General features: G+C 43.1%; 1 protein-coding gene across 8 annotated transcripts in view; it reads left to right on the top strand.

The window, feature by feature from the left end:
* Nucleotides 1-20660, top strand: part of zbtb16a (zinc finger and BTB domain containing 16a) — a 291732-nt gene that overhangs the window by 135352 nt on the left and 135720 nt on the right. For all 8 annotated transcript variants that reach the window (XM_068054070.1, XM_068054072.1, XM_068054074.1 and 5 more), the window contains exon 3: nt 9885-9982. In XM_068054070.1, coding sequence (XP_067910171.1) covers nt 9885-9982 — 98 coding nt within the window. The remainder of the gene's footprint in view (nt 1-9884; nt 9983-20660) is intronic.

Below are 20660 nucleotides of genomic sequence, written 5' to 3'. Positions count from 1 at the left end.
GTGGGAAGTACTTTTGAGGGTTGAGAGCAAGAAACTGACCAGACGACACAATTAACCATGTTAACAACTGTAATTACAACTACAGGCACAATCCGTATCATGACCTGCATCGATCCCCTGCGGTTGTCTGATCAATTTAAAATGAAATCACCCAGTCAATATGGTATTGATTTTGCTATTTCCAAGGATGGTTAAAGTGTAGTAACCCATTGTTCTGTGTTTTCAGCTCTCTTTTCACCGGCAATATTTTCTCGAGACATTTTTGCTCCCAAAATAATTGTTAGTATAGTGTAATGATGGGTGTGTGAAGTTTTTGTAATATGTAGACTTGAACCAAGAAATACCCAGGAGTTCCATTATTACAGCTTCAGCCTTTAAAAAGCAAGTTCCATAGAATCACTCAGCATAGATGGAGGCCATTTGGCCCATTATACTTGTGCCGGCACTTTGAAAGACCTATCCAATTAGTTCTACTCCCTGATCTTTCCACATAACCCTGAAATTTGTACCCCTTTGAGTACTTTTCCAGTTCCCTTTTGAAAGTGTTCTCTTGAATCTGCTTTCATCATCCTTTTAAGGTAATGCATTCCAGGTCATCATCATTAGGGGGAGATGGTGGTATAATGGTAATGCCACTGAACTAGTAATCCAGTGGCCCAGGCTAATGCCCTGACGACACAGGTTCAAATCCCACCATGGCATCTGGTGGAATTTAAATTCCATTAATTAATAAAAAATCTGGAATTGAAAGTTAGAATCAGGTAATGGTGCCATGAAACTATCATTGATTTTCGCAAAAAACCATCTGGTTCCTGTCGGGAAGGAAATCTGCCGTCCTTACCTGGTCTGGCCTACACGTGACTCCAGACCCACAGAAATGTGACTGATTCTTAACTGCCCTCTCAAATGACCTAGCAAGCCACTTAGTTGTCAAGAGCAATTAGGGATAGCAATAAATGCCAGCAACGCCGATATCCCATGAAAGAATGAAAAAAATCTCTCGGCTTAAAAAAAAAAATTCTCCTCACGTTCTATTGCCAATGGCTGTAAATCTGTGTCCTCTGGTTACCGACCCTCCCGCCAGTGGAAATGGTTTCCTGCAAGTTCCACTCTCCCACATTTACCTGTCCAGTGCCTTTCATGACCTTGGGACGTCCCAAAGTGCTTTACCGCCAATTAAGTACTTTTGAAGTATAGTCACTGTTTTAGGTGCACAGCAAACTTCCACAAACAGCAATGTAATAATGATGAGATAATCTGTTTTAGCGAAGTTTGGGAGATAATTATTGGCAGGACACTGGGGAGAACACCCCTGCTCCTCTTCAAGATATAACCATGGGATCTTTTGCATCCACCTGACAAGGCAGTTAGGGCTTCAGTTTAATGCCTCATTCTAAAGATGGCACCTCTGACAGTGCAGCACTCCCTCGGTACAACAATGAAGTGTCAGTCTTGATTTTGTGCTCAGGTCTCTGGGGTGAGACTTGAACCTACAAGCTTGTGAATTAGAGGTGAGAGCACGACCCACTGGGCTGTGGCTTGAGGCTGTTGATTATGGGGTGGTGGGGGGGGGTGGTTGTTGGGGCAGAGGTTCTGTCAACCCTTGGTTCAGTAGGTTTGTGTACGTTGTCGTGGAATGTGAGGAATAGCCTTAGGACTATATTTGACAATTTGCTCACGTAATTAGATGTCCTGATTTTAAGAAGTCAGGAGCTGTGGATTTGTTTTATTTCCAGGCACATCTGAAATTAGTTCCTTTTTCTTGCATACAAAGAGTCGCACAAACTCCAATTTGGGTTGGAATCGCGTTACCTGGAGCACATTAATAATTTGGATTCACACAATATTATTACATTGAACCAGCATACAAACAAATGAGCATACATACGAACATACGAATTAGGAGCAGGAGTAGGCCACTCGGCCCCTCGAGCCTGCTCCGCCATTCAATAAGATCATGGCTGATCTGATTGTAACCTCGACTCTACATTCCTGCCTACCCCCAATAACCTTTCACCCCCTTGCTTATCAAGAATCTGTCTACCTCTGCCTTAAAAATATTCAAAGGCTCTGCTTCCACCAGCTTTTGAGGAAGAGAGTTCCAAAGACTCACCACCCTCAGTGAAAGAAATTCTCCCCATCTCTGTCTTAAATGGGTGACCCCTTATATTTAAACAGTGACCCCTAGTTCTAGGTTCTCCCACAAGAGGAAACATCCTTTCCACATCCACCCTGTCAAGACCCCTCAGAATTTTGTATGTTTCAATCAAGTTTCAATCAATCTTGCACAGTGTTTCAGAATAAAGCCCCAACAGACTACTACAAATGGGAATCATTCGGCTCATTAAATCCCAGTGGTAGGTTGTCCATTGTCTATAGAGAAACAAATTAGAATGTTGAGAGCAGAATGTTATTTTAAAATGGCCTTGTATTCTAAATGGAAAAAATGGGATTGCATCTAGATCAATCATTTATGAATTTTCAACATCTCTCTCTCTCTCTCTCGCGCACACACACACACACACACACACACACACACACACACACACACACACACACACACACACACACACACAAAATATATATATATCTCACAATAATTGTTCACGATAATGGTATAACTTTCAATTATTACCTTTTAACCCTCTTACCCAGCCAAACTCATTTTTGCACCATGGCTTTCTTCATTCCCAGAATATTTCAGGAAGCCGCCTTTGGAAATCTTTTTTTTTTTACTGAGGTGGGACCTACCAGTGTGAAAATTAAAGAAAGAACTTTCATTTATATAGCGCCTTTCATGACCTCCGCACATAGCAAAGTGCTTCACAGCCAGCGTACCTTTGAAGTGTAGTCACTGTTGTAATGTAGCAAACTCCCACAAACAGTAATGTGACAATGACCAGATAATCTTGTTTTAGTGGTGTTGATCAGGGAAGGCCAAGGCCTTGCTTGTCCGCTACTTTTATCAGAATTACTGCAATGGGTGTGATGTTTCCAGTTTTTTCCCCAATGAAGGCACGAACTCCAACAAGGGTTTGCTTCCAGGAGCAGCAACCCAGGATGGTTTTCTTCAAGCACATTCTTAGTCTAAAGGTGCTATGGCTGATGGAACAGTATTTATGGAGGCAATGTATTTGACTTAACCCTCACACAGTGCTACATGTCAGAAAAGACTGCAGGCTAACCATCACCTCTGCTATTCCTTGTTGCTGTGTCCTGTGCCATAACACAGCTGGTTACAGATAAATTTGTGAGCAGATACTCTCTACAACTCATGCCAATATTTGATGACATAAAAGGTCTTCTGTAGTAAAATTGTGAATGGTAATGTAGCCATCATTCCTGTTCATATCCAAAGATGTCACACTTGACTGAGTAGGGGAGGGAAAGAGGAAGGGAAAGCTCAAAGCATTATGACTCCACCGTTTTGAGCAAGCAGTTTGTTACCACCCCCAACCCAACGGTGAGCAATCAGTAGAATAACACTCCCTCTTTTAAAGTTTCTGAATGTATTCAAGGCTGGCATGGGCACAGGCAAAGCCTGTGGCATGTATTCTGGATGTAGTTGCCCATTTAGTGAAAGGGTTCCTCACTTTCCTCTCCCGGAACTGCTAATTCATGCTGAAGACAGGCCATGGGTTCCATAGGCTCCAGTTGCCTCATAGAAGCTTCGTAATTCTTTGTCTATGAGCTTTATCTATTGACAGGCTATTCAACTGAGGGATCCATCACAGCCCAGCCTCATCTTGTCCTCCATCAGCATGCATGCATGCAAGTTCACTCTTTCCATTATGGTGTCATTGGGTAGCAATTGGCTGTTTTTTCTCTCTTTTCCCCATCTCGCTTTTTAAGGGTCACTATTGCATAGAATGACATCGAGTCTACATCACAGAAACAGACCATTTGTCCCAACTGGTCTGTGCCAGTGTTTATGGTCTGCACGAACCTGCTCCCACTCCTCTTCATCTCGCTACCAGAAGATTCCTTTCTTCTTGTTTTATCTAACTTCCCTTCAGGATCATCAATTGCAACGTCCTCACTGGCTCCCGGGCTAAATTCCACCAATCACACTGGAAATAGGACCTGGAATCTTCTGGTATGTGTGACTCAGATAGACATGTTAAGCTAACTCTAAGTTACTTTCAGGAGGATTGCTGTAAAGCAGACTGATGGGTGTGTGAAATTGTAATACGGTGCTCCCTCAGATGGTGAACATCAAGCCAAGGAGTTATAATAAATTTGGTTTGTGGCGGGAGAGGAGTTTTTAAGTTGTGTAATGCTGGAGTACAATACTGGTGGGTACAGGTCTGTTACTGATGGTAATAGCAGTGGCAGCAATTTGAGAAGATCAATGAAAATCACATTAGAAGCATGTTCATTGGTGGGGTCAGAGGAGGTCATTATCCTTCTCCAATTATTTTGAGGCTGTCCAATGTGTTTTTGGAGGCCATCTCCATTTCATTCCCTGGAACCACTGTCTTCAGGCTCCAGACTCAGCCGGAGAGTCTGTGCTGTTCCTGACTCAACCAGTCAGCGTTCCCTTGATCCCTTAGTCCACTTCGTGCCAAGTTGCCCCCACTTTTCTACCTCGCCCTCCCTGTCCGCTCCCCAGTTGGGAAACCCAGCTGCAGCATTGAGTGTATTGGTACAATATTAAGGGTCTTGGCCCTCCCTATTGTTATAAAGGTGCTTCCAATTTTAATATTTTTTGAAGATTCGTGTTCAAAAGACTGGAAATACCTGAGAAGATGCTGGACTTTTTTTTTAAAGGTTCACTGGAAGGACAGTTGGGACTTTGTTTAAAAATAAACGCATACTGATTGGAAGTCACATGTCTTAAGCTAAGTAGACAGCAGGAGTCTTTCTGACTATCAGAGTTGTTTACAGAGAAGTGACACATCTAGATTTATGGTGGCCAACAGTTGGTTTCATTTTTGGGTATTGTTTGGAGTTCAGTTGGGGTATAAGCCTGCTAACAGCGAGAGGCTACCAGCTCACCCTATTCCAACTCTTTGAAAAACCCTGAGAACCCAGTGTGAGAACTGGAGAAACTGATGCAGCATTTCTCCTTTAGAAGCTTCTGCAAGACTTCCTCTTGACATCTCCTGAATGAACTGCTTCTGAAAAGATCCCACTGACTACCGCATGTAGACAGGTATCACTAGACACATGTATCCGGACAGCAGACCAACTGGAACATTCCATATCTTATCCAATTTCTTCAAGAATTAACAAATATTTGGCTAAAGTACTTTTTTGGGTTTTTTTTTTGTAAAGTTGAACTCTGCAGAGAAAGCACCATTACATTTTTCTTTAACCTATGTGTGTGTGTGTGTGTGTGCGTTATTTAGAAGGGAATATTTATACTTTCATATTTCAACCTGTGTTAATAAGCTTTACATCTTTGTCGGAGTCTTGTTTTATAATTTAATAATTTTGTTTACTAAAGAAACCTGGTGTGCAGATTTTTTTATTCTGAAACTAGAATGAAGTATATAATTGGCCATCTCGGTAACTGGGTAAAATATTTAAATATATGTTGTGACCCGTGGAGAAGTGGAACTAGAGAAAGACAGTGCACTCCTCCAGCCTCAGTTGTAACACTATCTCTGTCTGTAATCTCCTCCAACCCTACAGCCCTCCCAGATCTCTGAAACTCATCCAATTCTGGCCTCCTGCACATCTCTAATAAACACTCCACCATTGGTGGCTGTGAATTTAGCTGCTTTGGCCCTAAGCTTTGGAATTTCCCCCCACCCCCACCCCCCCCCCCCCCCCCCCCCCCTCACCCAACCTCCCCACCTCTCTCTCTCTCCCTTTTAAGATGCTCTGCAAAGCCTAGCTCTTTAACCAAGCTTTTGATCACATGTCCTAATATCACCTCGTGTGTTTGATAATTGCTCCTGTGAAACATCTTGGAATGTTTTACTATGTTAAAGGTGCTATATAAATGCAAGTTATGTTGTCTAAAATAAGTGTGGCTCATTTGGTGGGTGTTGCTGCCTATTTTATCACTGAACAGTACAGCCAAAGTCCCAGGTTCAGTCCCTGGGATGTGCTGAGTCAGCTTGAGCTTCAGGAGAAGTGGCACTGTCTGTCTTACCCCTCTCCTTGGCGAGGGAGGAGGCGTTGTACCAGGGTACTTGCTCCCAACAGTCATCCAGTGACCCCCCCACAGCCCCCAACCCCACTACCTCCCTCCCAGCTGAATAGTGTGTGTATCAGATGAGATCAGGATTGTGTATAATTCCTCTCGTGCTCAAATGTCCTACCAACACTTGCTACCCAGTCTCGTGCATGAAGTGGCCCATTGGATGAGGCATCTGATGGTCATCCAAAGCTGACCTACCCCACCCAGCATGATTTGACATCTTTAGGTGGTGACACAAGGGAGGGAAACTAATTTGAATTTATAAATGAGCCAGCAGCCAGTCAGTCAGTCAAACTAAACTCCAATCTACAGATTTATGCATCAAAGTTCTGAATTTAGAGACAATGGCCATGAGAAATTGTGAAGGTTATAAAAAGACATGTATTTATATCGTACCTTTCACAACCACAGGGCCTCCCTAAATTCTCTGCAGCCAATGAAGTACTTTTGAAGTGTAGGAAACGCAGCAGCCAATTTGTGCACAGCAAGCTCCCACAAACAGCAAAATGATAAATGACCGGATAATCTGTTTTTTGTGATGTTGATTGAGGGATAAATATTGGCCAGGACACCGGGGTAACTCCCCTGTTCCTCTTCAAAATACTGCCATGGGATCTTTTACTTTCACCTGAGAGGGCAGACAGGGCCTGGGTTTAACATTTGATGTGAAAGACGGCACCTCCAACAATGCAGCTCTCCCTCCGTACTGCACTGAAGTATCAACCTTGATTTTGTTTTTTGTTTTTTGCTGAAGCCCTGGAGTAGGACTTGAACCCAGAACCTTTTTACTTGGAGGCTAGAGTGCTGCCAACTGAGCTACAGTAGTGAGATCTAAAAAGATAATTTGTGACTCTGAAACATTCTCACACGTGGACAACCTTTAAACAATTTCTCTTGTATAGCATTTTTAGATAAGCCTGGGTTGCAAGCATGTTTCCGATGTATCGACTTGAGTGATGAAACTAGGGAAAACGGGAAAGTGGTGGGAAAAGCTGTAATGTTCTGCTTTGCTCCTTTCCCCTGAGGGACAAGATTACAGTGAGTTGTATTCTCTAGTGCTGGCATTGAGCAGATTGCGATAGAATGCGGTTGGTTTTCTGTGGCTTCATTGCTCTTGTGGTCGTTTCTGCAATCTTTTAAGTTTGAGTATGTGTTGCAATGTCTTTCTCAAGAGGCAGTTTGTGTGGTTCAGAAGTTTTTACCATTTGACAAGTGTAATAAGAATAGGGTGTGGAGTGGCCAGTGGGGGTTGGGGGAGCGGACACATATGGTTTTGTTACCAGTCACCCATTTTGGCATAAGGCTGGGTCTGACCAATTATTTGTTTTTTTTGGGTGAATCCACAGGCGTTGGAGTTGCCAATTCCGAGGGTGGCCCTGGAGTTTCCATCACATGATCTGTAACCACCCCACCCAGTCAAACAGCCTTTCTTCCCCCATCTCTCCAATAGTGAGTCACAAGGTTCTGGTCCCACTCCAGCATTTGAGCACAAAACTCAAGGCTATCACTCCAGTGCAGCACTGACGGAGTGCTGCACTGTTGGAGGTGCATCTTTTGGAAGACCCCCATCTGCCTGCTCAGGTGGATGTAAAAGATCCTATGGCACTATTTCGAAGAAGAACAGGGGAATTATCTCCAATGTCCTGGTCAATATTTATCCCTGAATCAACATCACAAACAGTTTCTGGTCAATATGACATTGCTGTTTGTGGGAGCTTGCTGTGCGCAAATTGGCTGCCACGTTTTCTCCATTACAACAGTGACTGCACTTCAAAAGTGTGTCATTGGCTGTCAAGCACTTTGAGATGTCCAGTAGTTGTGACAAGCGCTATATAAATGCAACCCTTTTTTATATTTCCATAACTAATAAATTAAAATGTTTCAAATAAATGAAAAATGCAATTTTTTATAAATGGTTTTTCTCCAAAAGCAAAATACTGCAGATGCTGGAAATCTGAAATAAAAACAGAAAATGCTGGAAGCACACGGCAGGTCTCCCTGACATTCTGACTATTTACAACATTTTCTGTTTTTTATCTATAATTTTTGCTCCCTGGGTTTTGTTCCCAGCAGTGTCCTGGAGATTAATCATCCATCCTGGAGATTAATCATCCATCCTGGAGATTAATCATCCATCCTGGAGATTAATCATCCGTCCTGGGAGCCTCCAAGCCAAACTTGGAAGATTAGCAACCATAAATGGACAGTTTTTGATGTTTGAGGTGCAGAACCTTTTGTTGAGCTTGCATCTGATGATGGGTCTACACTGAAACTCTAACCTGTCTCTCTATAGACGCTGGTGAACCTGCTGTTTCTTTGTAGCACTTTCTGCCCTTAAATATGGCAGTTCCGTAATACATGAGAATGCATGAGAATAGACCGCGATTGGAACAACTGAAACCAAACCTTTAACAAAGGAGTTCTGATGAAAGGTCACTGATCTGAAACATTAACTTTGCTTCTCTCTCCACAGATGCTGCCAGACCTGCTGAATATTTCCAGCACTTTTTTTTTTATTTCCGATTTCCAGCATCTGCAGTATTTTGCTTTTATTTACTTCAACAAATGATGCCCGGTTTGAGGCCTAGAGCTGTGCAGCAGTGGGGGTGATATTCTGGCTCTGCACTGCTCTCTGACCAGCTGAAGCAAAGTCCGTTGTGTAGATTCTCAATGCTCAGAGTTTCCCAGTGCCAGTGTTGCAATGCCAGCTAAACTTGCATTAGAAAGGAGCCAGTGGGCGAGTTAGCTTTCTGCGAAGATTAAATATGAAGAGATCCAGCCACCATTTATCCCCAACTGGTTCCACTAAAGCTGAACATTTGGTCATTTATCTCGTCATTTGTGAATTTGTTTTGCATAAAACTGGCTTCTGAGTTTGTCTACCATGCAACAGTGGCTGCATTTAACAGCACTTCATGTGGTTGCTAAGCTTTCTGGCATGCACTGAGATCATGTGAATGGTTCTACACAAATGCACGTTTCTACAATTTTCTCTGTTGCTCGCCCTCTCTCTTTCTTAAAGCTCAGAGGGTGCCAAAAAAAGCTCAACTGTTTTAAACTTCACTTCCCTCTGATTGTGCTCCTGCTGCTGGTGCAAAGCTGCAGCATCATGTGAGTATCGCCTGGACATCTTCTCGCATCATTTACCTCCATTAGATTTGGGTGCTCGCTCGCCGGAATTCCTTTTTTAGTATAACTGTTGTCTAATGTGAATGCTGGCAAGGCTGCAGCTCTCCTGCAGAAGAGTTGCAGGAGGAGGGATGTTACCCTTCCATACATATTCAAACTGCTGAAAAAATATCCAGCTGCACAAGTCTAGATTTACATCCCTTTCAATCGTGGTTTACGCATGCTGTAAGCACTTTAAGCTGCATAAGGATGGGGGAGTGAAGGACTTGTGCTTTACAGTTCTGCTGTTGTTGGAAACCATTTCAAATGATGAATCAAAGAGTATTGCTCAACATTGAAGCATGTTGGTTGACATGTCTTTTATATTTCCCCTATAGTGTATTGCAAATGCCTAGCAACTATATTCTGTGATGTATGCAAAAGCACACAACAGCAAAGCTTGTAAGCAGCTGCTGCAGGCACCTAAAGAGAGATTAATGAAATTGGGGAGCAATGTCTGATGATTTGAGTTGCACATTTGTACAGTAGTTTATTGATGCTTTTTTATTTTCTCTCCATTTTCCACCCCCCACCCCCCCCCCCCCCCCCAAACGTTGTGCTATAGGAAGCTGCACAGTGGAATGAAGACCTATGGGTGCGAGCTGTGCGGTAAACGATTCCTGGACAGCTTACGGCTAAGGATGCATCTGCTTTCGCATTCAGGTAACAGTGGATCATGTAATTTCTCTCTTGTTTTGAGACATAAAAGAGGAATTTGTGCAATTTAAAAAGAAAAAAGCAAGCTGTGGTATGCTCTGTACATTGCGGTGTCTATTTCAGCTCTCCCCTCCCTTCCCTGTGGCTTGTTCTGGCTGACGACGCTTGTTGTTGTGGAGCTGGCGCCGCGCCAACCTAGGCTTGCAGCCAACCCTGTGGGTACAGTATGTACAGTGAGTCTTGTGCCAAATTTGTCATAGTCTGGGGGAAGGAGCGAGCAGGTTTCCTGTGCTGTAAACAAAACTGTTTTGATTTTTTTCACATAAAATGCTGGCAATGCTCTCGTGCGGTTCATTTTTTTTTGTTAAACTTGTAACAAATAAACCCTGTTACAAGCTATTTTCCTACGTTTTACTTTTCTTTCCGTCCAAATATATTTGTTTTTAATAAGAGAGAATTTGCAACTTCTACACCTTTCACAACCTCAGGACATCTTGAAGCACTTTTTAAAGTGTAGTTGCTGTTGGAATGTAGGAAACATGGTGGCCAATTTGTGCACAGGAAGCTCCCACAATCAGCAATGTGACGATGACCAGATCATCTGTTTTTTTTTCAGTGATTGTTGTCGAGGGATAATTGTCAAATACATGAAGGAGAAAGGAAGACTAGGATATATTGATAGGATGTGATGAAGTAAGGTGGGAAGAGGCTTCTGTACAGCATAAATGCTGGCATAGACCTGTTGGGCAATAGCCTGTTTCTGTGCAGTGAACACTAGGCAACTTGATTTGCTGTAGCACTGACCAATGGGAGTCTTTGGGACATGCCCATTCCAGGCTTTGAGTATATTATCCAGCCTGATACCCTCTGTGCAGTACTGAGAGCACATACGTTGTCAAGAGATGCTGGCCATCAATCAGATGAAATGTTAAACCGGAGTCCTGTCTGCTATCTTGCCAAACATCAGTGTTCCATGCTGGCAATAACTTTTTGGGGCCCCAATCTATGTGTCAGCATTTGTTGACAGAAATCGTGTGATAAAGGCGGCACAGTGGTTAACACAGCAGCCTCACAGCTCCAGTGACCCGGGTTCAATTCTGGGTACTGCCTGTGTGGAGTTTGCAAGTTCTCCCTGTGACCGCGTGGGTTTCTGCCGGGTGCTCCGGTTTCCTCCCACAGCCAAAGACTTGCAGGTTGATAGGTAAATTGGCCATTGTAAATTGCCCCTCGTGTAGGTAGGTGGTAGGATAATGGTGAGGATGTGGTAGGGAATATGGGATTAATGTAGGATTAGTATAAATGGGTGGTTGTTGGTCGGCACAGACTCGGTGGGCCGAAGGGCCTGTTTCAGTGCTGTATCTCTAAATAAATAAATAAAGTTGGGTCTTAAGGATCCCACAGTCCTGTTGGAGAGACGGGACTTGACATGAATCATTTCAGCTGCTTTATTTGCCATCAGGTGAACATATAGGACAGCTTATGATTTGGATTTACATATTTCCATCAGTACAACTTACCTTTGTGCAATAATATAAAAAATAATCCACATGCAATGCTGCCTCATTCCAGTGGATCACCTTGGTTGACATGAAGCTAATTTTGCTAGATTCTCTCTCCTGTATTCCATCTTTTACACATCCTTTTGGTATCTGACTGCCTCTAGTTTTTGCACCATTACCTGTTGAAAAGCTTGACGCCAGTGTCAGTTTCTTTCATCAAACACTGCTGCCTCCTAAAGCCGAACTTAATAGTTTTTGCAGTTGCAATGAGAGTGTACAATCACTGGAACATCAAACTTGTCTCCTGTACAATAGTTCAGATGTCCAATCTGAAATACAATCTGTACATGCCAAACTTGCTCTCTTGTGAATTTGACCCTGTTGAGAGCAACATTTAGCTGAATAGTGGCATTTTTAATATGCATTCACCAAGATTACTCATGGCAACATTGTTCGAAATCCTCAATTTGATGCGTTAGTTAGTACTTGAGATTGCTATGTATGTTTTGGTGGATCTTATTTGAAGGAAAGAATCTTGAACGACTTGTCTCTCAGGCAACAAGCAGCAAGTTTCTCTCTGGAACCTTTCTTATCTTATTGATACTAACTATTCTGATCATTGTTTTTCTGAACTTTTCCCCTATTCCTCTTGAGCTTCAGAGACCCTTTCCTACATGCTCCTCCTCATCCCCCAATTGCTGTGTCGAAAGGACTCATTAGACTATCTTCTGCTCTCACATTTTCCCAGGACCTCAAATAAATATGGAGTTTCCTACACCTCTGTTCTCCCTTCCTTCTACAAGCTTTGAAAGCGTCAGCTCAGCACCTGTAGATCTTGTATTTCCTACACTTTTTGTTCCAATCTTTTATTTATCTTCGGATTTTGCCTCTTCACTTAATCTCAATTAAAAGAAAACATTTGGGAGTTTGAGTTCCCAACAGCTGGTTTCTCACCTGACTCTGTAAGCTGCTCTTGGAAGTGAATATTTGTTCTTTCAAGACACTGGACACAATAATATGGTATGCACTAACGTCCATGTTGAGAGAATAACTATTCCAGCCATTTTCCCTGGTATGAACATGCCTTCAACAGGGTCATGAGGAACTCCCATTGGCCTTTATGGAGAAATCTGTCCTCCAGATGAAAGCAGAGTTTGGAAAGGTGAGGAGCACTGATTTAATTTGCCTTTATGGGGGCAAAAACTGGATGGGTGAGAGATAAAGTGTTGGGAGAAAATATAGGTGGAACAGAGGAGTTAAAAAAGAATAGTTTAAAAAGTAGAGGGACTGATCTCCCTTTACAAAGTCCTAAAGAGTAACTTGTAAATTGATGTTTCTTCCAATCCAGATTCCTTTAAGTTTCTTTTGTTTCTCTGTTTTTAACGCCTTTGGAGTTCAGTGTTCTTTGAAAGTAAGGAACTCAGCATTTGTAGGTCTGTTAATCTTTTTAAAAAGAGTTACAGGGTTAAGATATCAGCATTAGAAGTCAGATTTCAAACTTTGATGAAAGTTGGTCTGGAACGGAAACTTCTGCTGCAGGCTTAACTCTGGCGTGACTGCAGGATTGGGATTTGGGAGCGTGAGTGGAGGTGGAGTCCTTTCATCACCTAGTCCCCAGCATCACAGATGCCAATCTTCAGCCAATTCTGTTCACTCTGCATGATATCAAGAAATGACTGAAGGCACTGGATACTGCAAAGGCTTTGGTCCCTGACATCATTCTGGCAATATACTGAAGACCTGTGCTCCAGAACTTGCCCTGCCCCTAGCCAAGTTGTTCCAGTACAGCTACAACACTGGCATCTACCTGGCAATGTGGAAAATTGCCCAGGTATGTCCTGTACACAAAAAGCAGGACCAGTCCAACCCATCAGTCTACTCTCGATCATCAGTAAAGTGATGGAAGGTGTCGTCAACAGTGCTATCAAGCGGCACTTGCTTAACAATAACCTGCTCAGTGATGCTTAGTTTGGCTTCTGCCAGGGCCACTCCGTTCCTGACCTCATTACAGCCTTGGTTCAAACATGGACAGAAGAGTTGAACTCAAGAGGTGAGGTGAGATTGACTGCCCTTGACATCAAGGCAGCATTTGATCGAGTATGGCATCAAGGAGCCCTAGCAAAACTGGAGTCAACGGGAATCGGGGGGAAAACCCTCCGTTGGTTGGAGCCATTCTTTGACTTCCAACAACCATGAACATCTTCCTTTGCACAATCATCTCAGCTCCAGGACATTACTGCAGCAGTTCCTCCGGGTAGTGTCCTAGGCCCAACCATTTTCAGCTGCTTCATCTATCAACTTTGTTCAATCATAAGGTCAGAAGTGGGGATGTTTGCTGATTTCACCAAGTTCAGCACCATTCGTGATTCCTCCAATACTGAAGCAGTCCATGTAGAAATGCAGAAAGACCTGGAAAATATCCATGCTTGGGCTGATAAATGGCAAGTAACATTCGTGCCATACAAGTGCCAGGCAATGAACATCTCCAACAAGAGAGAATCTAACCATCTCTCCTTGACAATCAGATGGCATTACCATTACTGAATCCCCCACTATCAACATCCTGGGGGTTACCATTAACCAGAAAATGGAGTAGCCATATAAATACCATGGCTACAAGAGCAAGTCAGAGGCTAGGAATCCTGCGGTGAGTAACTCACCTGACTCCCCAAAGCCTGTCCACCATCTACAAGGCACAAGTCAGGAGTGTGATGGAATATTTTCCACTTGCCTGGATGGTGCAGCTCCAACAAGATTCAAGAAGTTCGTCCTCGTCACCATCCAGGACAAAGCAGCCCACTTGATTGGCACCCTATCCACTAACATTCACTCCTTCCATCACCGACGCACAGGGGCAGCAGTGTTTACCATTTACAAGATACACTGCAGCAATGCACCAAGGCTCCTTCCACAGCACCTTTCAAACCAGCGACCTCTACCACCTAGAAGGTCAAGGGCAGCAGATGCATGGGAACACCACCTGCAAGTTCCCCTCCAAGCCACACACCATCCTGATTTAGAACTATATCGCCGTTCCTTCACTGTTGCTGGGTCAAAATCCTGGAACTCCCTTCCTAACAGCATTGTTGGTGTACCTATCCCACATGGACTGCAGTGGTTCAAGAACGCAGCTCACCACCACCACCACCACCACCATGAGAGCAATAAATGCTGGTCTCATGAGCGACGCCCGCATCCCATGAATGAATTAAATAAAAGTTAGCTGCTATGGAGTTGGCCTTCGGGCACGATGCTGTTTTGCAAAATGTGAGGCAACAGAATCCTTTTTGTACAGTGCATTCCTTTCGTATCTCGAAAGCTAGGTAAAGGGCAAAGGCCATGGTGAAGGAGGTGGCCAAGATTGACAAGAGTGGAAGAGAAGACTTGGATTGGAGAGCAGTGCTTGGGTGACATGAAGTGTTGATATTAACAAACCTGTAAGGTGTATATGAGTAAGAGAAGTGGAGAGCCCAACAGATTTAAGGTTATAGGAAAGAATATTTTGAGTAGAAGCTAGTGTGGTGAGTCTTGATGATGGCTTTAATGTAACTTTTAGTGTACTATTCTTCAGAACTTTAATCAATATTGAAAGTAAAGTCTTAATCAACTTTGCCAATCCTTTATTGTTTGCAAAAAGCAAGATTAACTTTTGTATGGTGCCTTCTGTCACTTGGGAATGTCAGAGTGCATTATGGGGTTTACTTTGAAGTGCAGGACAGTTATATCGGTAAATGTAGCAGCTATTTAGCACAAGGCAAGATCCCACAAGTTGCAGATAACCAGTTTACTTACTTGTGTTGGTTGTGGGTGGAATGTTGACCAGAGCACTGGGAGAATTACGTCCTGTTCAAATAGTTCCATGGGATCTGACTGACTGTACCTCAGTCATTGCAGCACCCTCTCAGATGGAACTGGCAGGTCAGCTAAAATTATCTCCAAGTTTTAGATTGTTTTAAAACTTTAAATACTTAGTTTTGTTGCAATCTCTGTGATACTTAGTTGTATCCATCTTTTAGAATGCCTCTAAGATCGAATAAGATTCGAATCCTTTAAGAGAATATCATGAGTTTAATCTTTTAAAGATTTGCAGGCGAATGTGATTGATTAAGGGATGCACCGCTAATATTTTGGTTCATTTTTTATATACGGATTGGATTTGATCCGCTATCTGTCAGCCTCGTGTATTGTCTTATTGTAAAATAAATTCTTAGTGGCTTGTGACATCAGAAAGGTCACATCATCCATCACTGACTCTGTGTACCCTTTTAATCTTCATGCCTTGCGGCTAGATGAATTATGCTTCCGTTAACTGAAGCAGAAGGTTGTTAATGAATCATACTGTAGGTGTTGAATATTTAAGTATCGCCTTTAGATGATGCTCATTCTGACCCGTTTACTGGATGATTTGCGGTTTGCATTAATATCGCATTTTAACCAAATTGTAATTTTTAATGTAATGCATTATCATCTACTGAGCAAGCACTTCAGCTAAGTGGATAACTTTCTGGTCATTTATCAGGCAGTAATTTACAGTGAGGTTTCTGAAGTTATTGGTGATAATTTAAGTTGATGAAAGGAGTTGATAGAGAGAAATTATTTCCTCTGGTAAGGGGAGGTGGGTGGGTGCAGTCCAGAGAAAAGGGGCATATCCTTGAAATTAGAGCTAGCCCATTCAGGAAGCACTTCTTCACAAAGAGCAGTGGGAATCTAAAGCTCTTTCTTCCCCCTGCCAAAAAAATGCTATTGAGGCTGGGGGGGGGTCAAGTGAAAATTTCAAAACTGAGTTTGATAGATTTTTGTTAGGCAAGGGTATTTAAGGGTTAATGGAACCAGGGCAGCCATGATCTAATTGAATGGTGGAACAGGCTGTTGGGGCTAAATGGGCTCCTCCTGTTCCTGTGTTTCTTAAGTTTTTGGGAATGCAAAATGGTTACCCTAATTAAAGCTTGGTTTAGTTCAGTGGGGAAGCTGCAGCACAATGTATTGTGTGAGAGCGGCTATGTGTCATTCAGGCAATCATATCTCTTTGCTCCAGGAGCTCGCTTTCTTATATGAGCTCAATTAAGGGGCTGAGTGCCCCAACAAGAACTTGTATTTATATAACACCTTTTAATATAGTAAAACATCCTAGGAGCGTAATCAAACAGAATTAATCAAATCGAGCCACATAAAATGATATTAGGGTAGGTGACCAAAAGCTTGGCCAAAAAGCTAAATTTTCCAGAGTGCCTTAAGGAAAAAGTTAGAGCCAGAGGGGTTTAGGAGGGAATTTCAGCATGTCGGGCCGCTGAAGGTAGATCGGCCAACCGTGGAGCAAAGGAAATAGAGGATGTGCTAGCGGTCAGAATTGGAAGAGTGTAGATATCTGAGAATTGTAGGCCTGAAGGAGCTGAGAGATGGAGGAGTGAGGAATTTAAAACAAGGATCAGCTTGCAAGACACTGCAGTCAAAACATTAAGGCTACAGTTGACCATGGCACTCCTGCACATGGACAAACTCTGTAATGCATGGAAAGCCACTGGTGACTTTGCCCTTTGCTGGTCCAGACACTGAGAAGTGGATTGCTGCAGTCATGCTCAGGTGGATTTGCCAGGGTTCATGGAAGTGGTTAGTTGCAGTCTTGACCAATGCAGCCCAACAGGTACTGGCCATGCAATACCATGTGAACCATGACCTGCTGTGATTGGGAGGGTTTTGAAGAACCTTTCAGCATTACAGTTAGACAGTCACTTACCACTCATTGGCAACTTGCTTGTGCCTTTGAGATATTCCACACTTATTAGAGCACTTGTGACATTCTCTTTCCAAGTGGATAGCATAATACTAATCTTAACATCTGTAGCGAAATGCATGTTGCCTGTCGCCAACTCGTCCTTGTGACTAATTTCATTTCACTGCTGTTGCACTAGCCAGGTTTTTGGAGTGTTATATTTTAAATGAAGCCAGGAGTGAATTTTGTTTTTTGTGTGTGCTTTATTTCCCTCAAGGAGCTATCTATAATTGTCATCCCCTTCACAGAGTACAAAGTGTACTCTCTTCCTTGCACTGACTCCAAAACTATATTGTGGAAACAGATGAACAGAAGTCTTTTGATACACGAAGCAGGACTGACACTGGCTTATTTAGCTCATTGACGAACTGGAGAAAATAAATCACGCTCTAGTCAACATACTTTTAGTGGTGTGCCAATAAACGCCCTACGCGATGCTTTCTTAGTTCATCAAGTCTAATAGCTCCCACAACTGGGGATAGACTAGTACGCACCAGCATTTCGTCTCCCTGTTGTACAGCTCAGTGCACACTCCAGGCACAGACGTGGGGATTGGGTGGGAAAGTGGAGTTGAGGCAGATCATCAGCCATGATCTTACTGAATGGCGGAACAGGCTCGAGGGACTGTATGTCCTACTGCTGCCTCTGCTTCTTATGCTCTTGCACAGCCCAAGTTTCGAAGGGTGCAATCTATACTTGTTCTGCTGTTTTTGTTTGCACAGACCAAGTAGATGTTAATTGAAAATGGAGTTGAGTTGTATGGGAATGGAACACTTTCAACCTTAAGCACCTAGTATCCACATCAAGTATTGCTAGGTCAGGAGTCGCACAGTCACATCCAGAACATATGAACAATGATGGACAACAGCAACTTAAGTTTATATAGCGTCTTTAATGTAATAAAATGTGCCAAGGCGCTATATAGGAAGAGACCTTTTGGTCCATGCAGCCTGTCCCATGCAACTGCAATGACTTGTGTTTATAGGAACATAGGAGCAGGAGGAGGCCATTTTGCTCCTCGAGTCTGTTCCGCCACTCATTGAGGTTGTGGCTGATTTGTGACCTAACTCCATATCCCTGCCTTTGTCCCATATCCCTAAAGATCTTCAGTTAACAGAAGTCTATCAATCTCAGATTTAAAATTAAGAGTTGATCTAGCGTTGATTGCCATTTGCTGAAGAAGGTTTCAAACTTCTACCACCTTTTGCATGTTGACGTGTTTCCTAATTTCACTCTTGGAGGCCTGGCTCTAATTTTTAGCCTATGCTGCCTAGTCCTAGACTCTCCAAACAGCAGAAATAGTTTCTATCTAGACTATCGGTTTCCATTAATATCTTAAAACTTTGATCAAATCACGCTTTAACCTTCTAACTTCCAGGAAGTACAACCCTAGTTTGTAATCTCTCCTCGTAATTTAACCCTGAGAGACCAGGTGTGATTCTGGTAAACATACTCTGCGCTTCCTCCAAGGCCAATGTATCCTCAAGATGTGATGTCCAGAACTGCTCCCAGTAACTCCAGGTGTGCTCTAACCAGGGCTTTATATAGCTGAAGCATGACTTCTACCCACTTGTATTCGAGTCCTCTAGATATAAAGGGTAGCATTCCATTAGCCTTTTTGATTATGTTCTGTACTTGTCCATGATATTTTAATGATCTGTGTACCTGGATCCCTAAGTCTCTTTGCACCTCTTCTGTTTCTAGCTTTTCACCATCGAGAAAGTCCTCTGCTCTATCCTTTTAGGTCCAGAGTGGATGAACTCATATTTGTCTATATTGAAATTCATTTGCCACAGTTTTGCCCATTCACTCAATCTATCAATATTGCTTTGTAATTTAATGTTTCCATCTACATGAATAACACTACTGCCTATGGTTGTCATTGGTGCACTCAGATATGTGGCTTTCTATCCCATAATCTAAGTCTTTAATAAATATGGGAAATGGTTGAGGCCCCAACCCAGATCCCTGTGGGATGCCAATAGTCATATCCTGCCAATTACAGCGTTTGTCCATTATATTTCTCTCCTGCCGCTCAGCCAATTTCTAACCAGGTCAATAATTTGCCTTCAATATATCCCATCCTCACCCAAAAGCCAGAGTAAAGCTTTGCTGCCAACAGTGTGTCTCAGCACTAACGTGAAAATTACTCACATTACTGCCTCATTTTGACCATTTCCATTCTTACACCAAATTCTTTGTCACCTTACTGAACAAGATTAATATTTTAGTACTAGGTTGTGCAGAACTTTATGCTGTGGGGTCATTGTGTACCTCATACAAGATACACTGCAGCAACTTGCCAAGGCTCTTTGCACAGCACCTTCCAAACCCATGACCTTCATCACCAGCAGGATAAGGGCAGCAGATGCTTGGGAAACACCACCACCTGCAAGTTCCCCTCCAAGTTGCATACCATCCTGACTTGGAACTATATCGCCGTTCCTTCACTGTTGCTGGGTCAAAATCCTGGAACTCCCTTCCTAACAGCACTGTGGGTGTACCTACCCCCACATGGACTGCAATGGTTTCAAGAAGGCAGCTCACCACCATCTTTTCGAGGGCAGTTGGGGATAGGCAAAAAATGCTGGCCTGGCCAGCGATACTCACATCCCAAGAATGAATATTTTCAAAAAATTTCCATCAGGAGCTAGGTTGGAGCGGCCAAATTAATTTCATATGTTGCTGGAATCTCCCCCGCCCGTCCCCCATCCCCCGGTTTGGGTTTGGATTAGAACCCACGTTCCAGTATCATTTCTAATTTACTGAACTACTCCGTTGCCAGCTGATGGTCATCTTTTACATTTCACTGTCCAGGGGACATTGGGGTGACCCACTAACATTCTGGGACCTTTTTTTGAGCGATCCTTTCATATGCCCAGTCTGTTAACCGTTGCTGTGCCTTCACAGGACAGGGGCTTGGCCACTTTCCACGGGGAGAGAAAAGTGCCGGTAGAACTGGGCTGCTCTCCTACAGCTTAAAAAGTCATTCCTTGACCAAACACTTAGCAAAGTAACCTGTTTCTCGGTCCCTACCGTAATGCTGCTGCGCCTTGAGATATGTAAACCTGAGCTGAAATTAATTGACCTTCAATTCAAATAATTTCCTCCTGCCCCGAGCCATTTCTCCTTGCTGTGAGAATTCTCTTCTCTCCATCTCTGCCAGTTTCCGCTCCATATCCCTCCAATGCTTTGTCCAATTGCTATTCTTTGAGCAAGCACCATGAATGAACATTCCAGACTACTTGACCACGAAGAGCTTCACAGCCGGGTCTGAATCTTGTTCACATTTAAAGGCCTCCCGGATGCACTTTCCAGGAACAGTCATAGATATTAATCGGAGCAAGAGCTGTGCCAGGTTTTATTTTTCCTTTCTCCCTCACTGTAGCTCATTTAGTAGCACTCTCTTCAGTTC

This window comes from Heterodontus francisci, chromosome 22 (genome assembly GCF_036365525.1).
Source record: "Heterodontus francisci isolate sHetFra1 chromosome 22, sHetFra1.hap1, whole genome shotgun sequence".
Classification (NCBI taxonomy): Eukaryota; Metazoa; Chordata; class Chondrichthyes; order Heterodontiformes; family Heterodontidae; genus Heterodontus; species Heterodontus francisci.
This window is presented reverse-complemented; position numbering and strand designations above follow the sequence as displayed.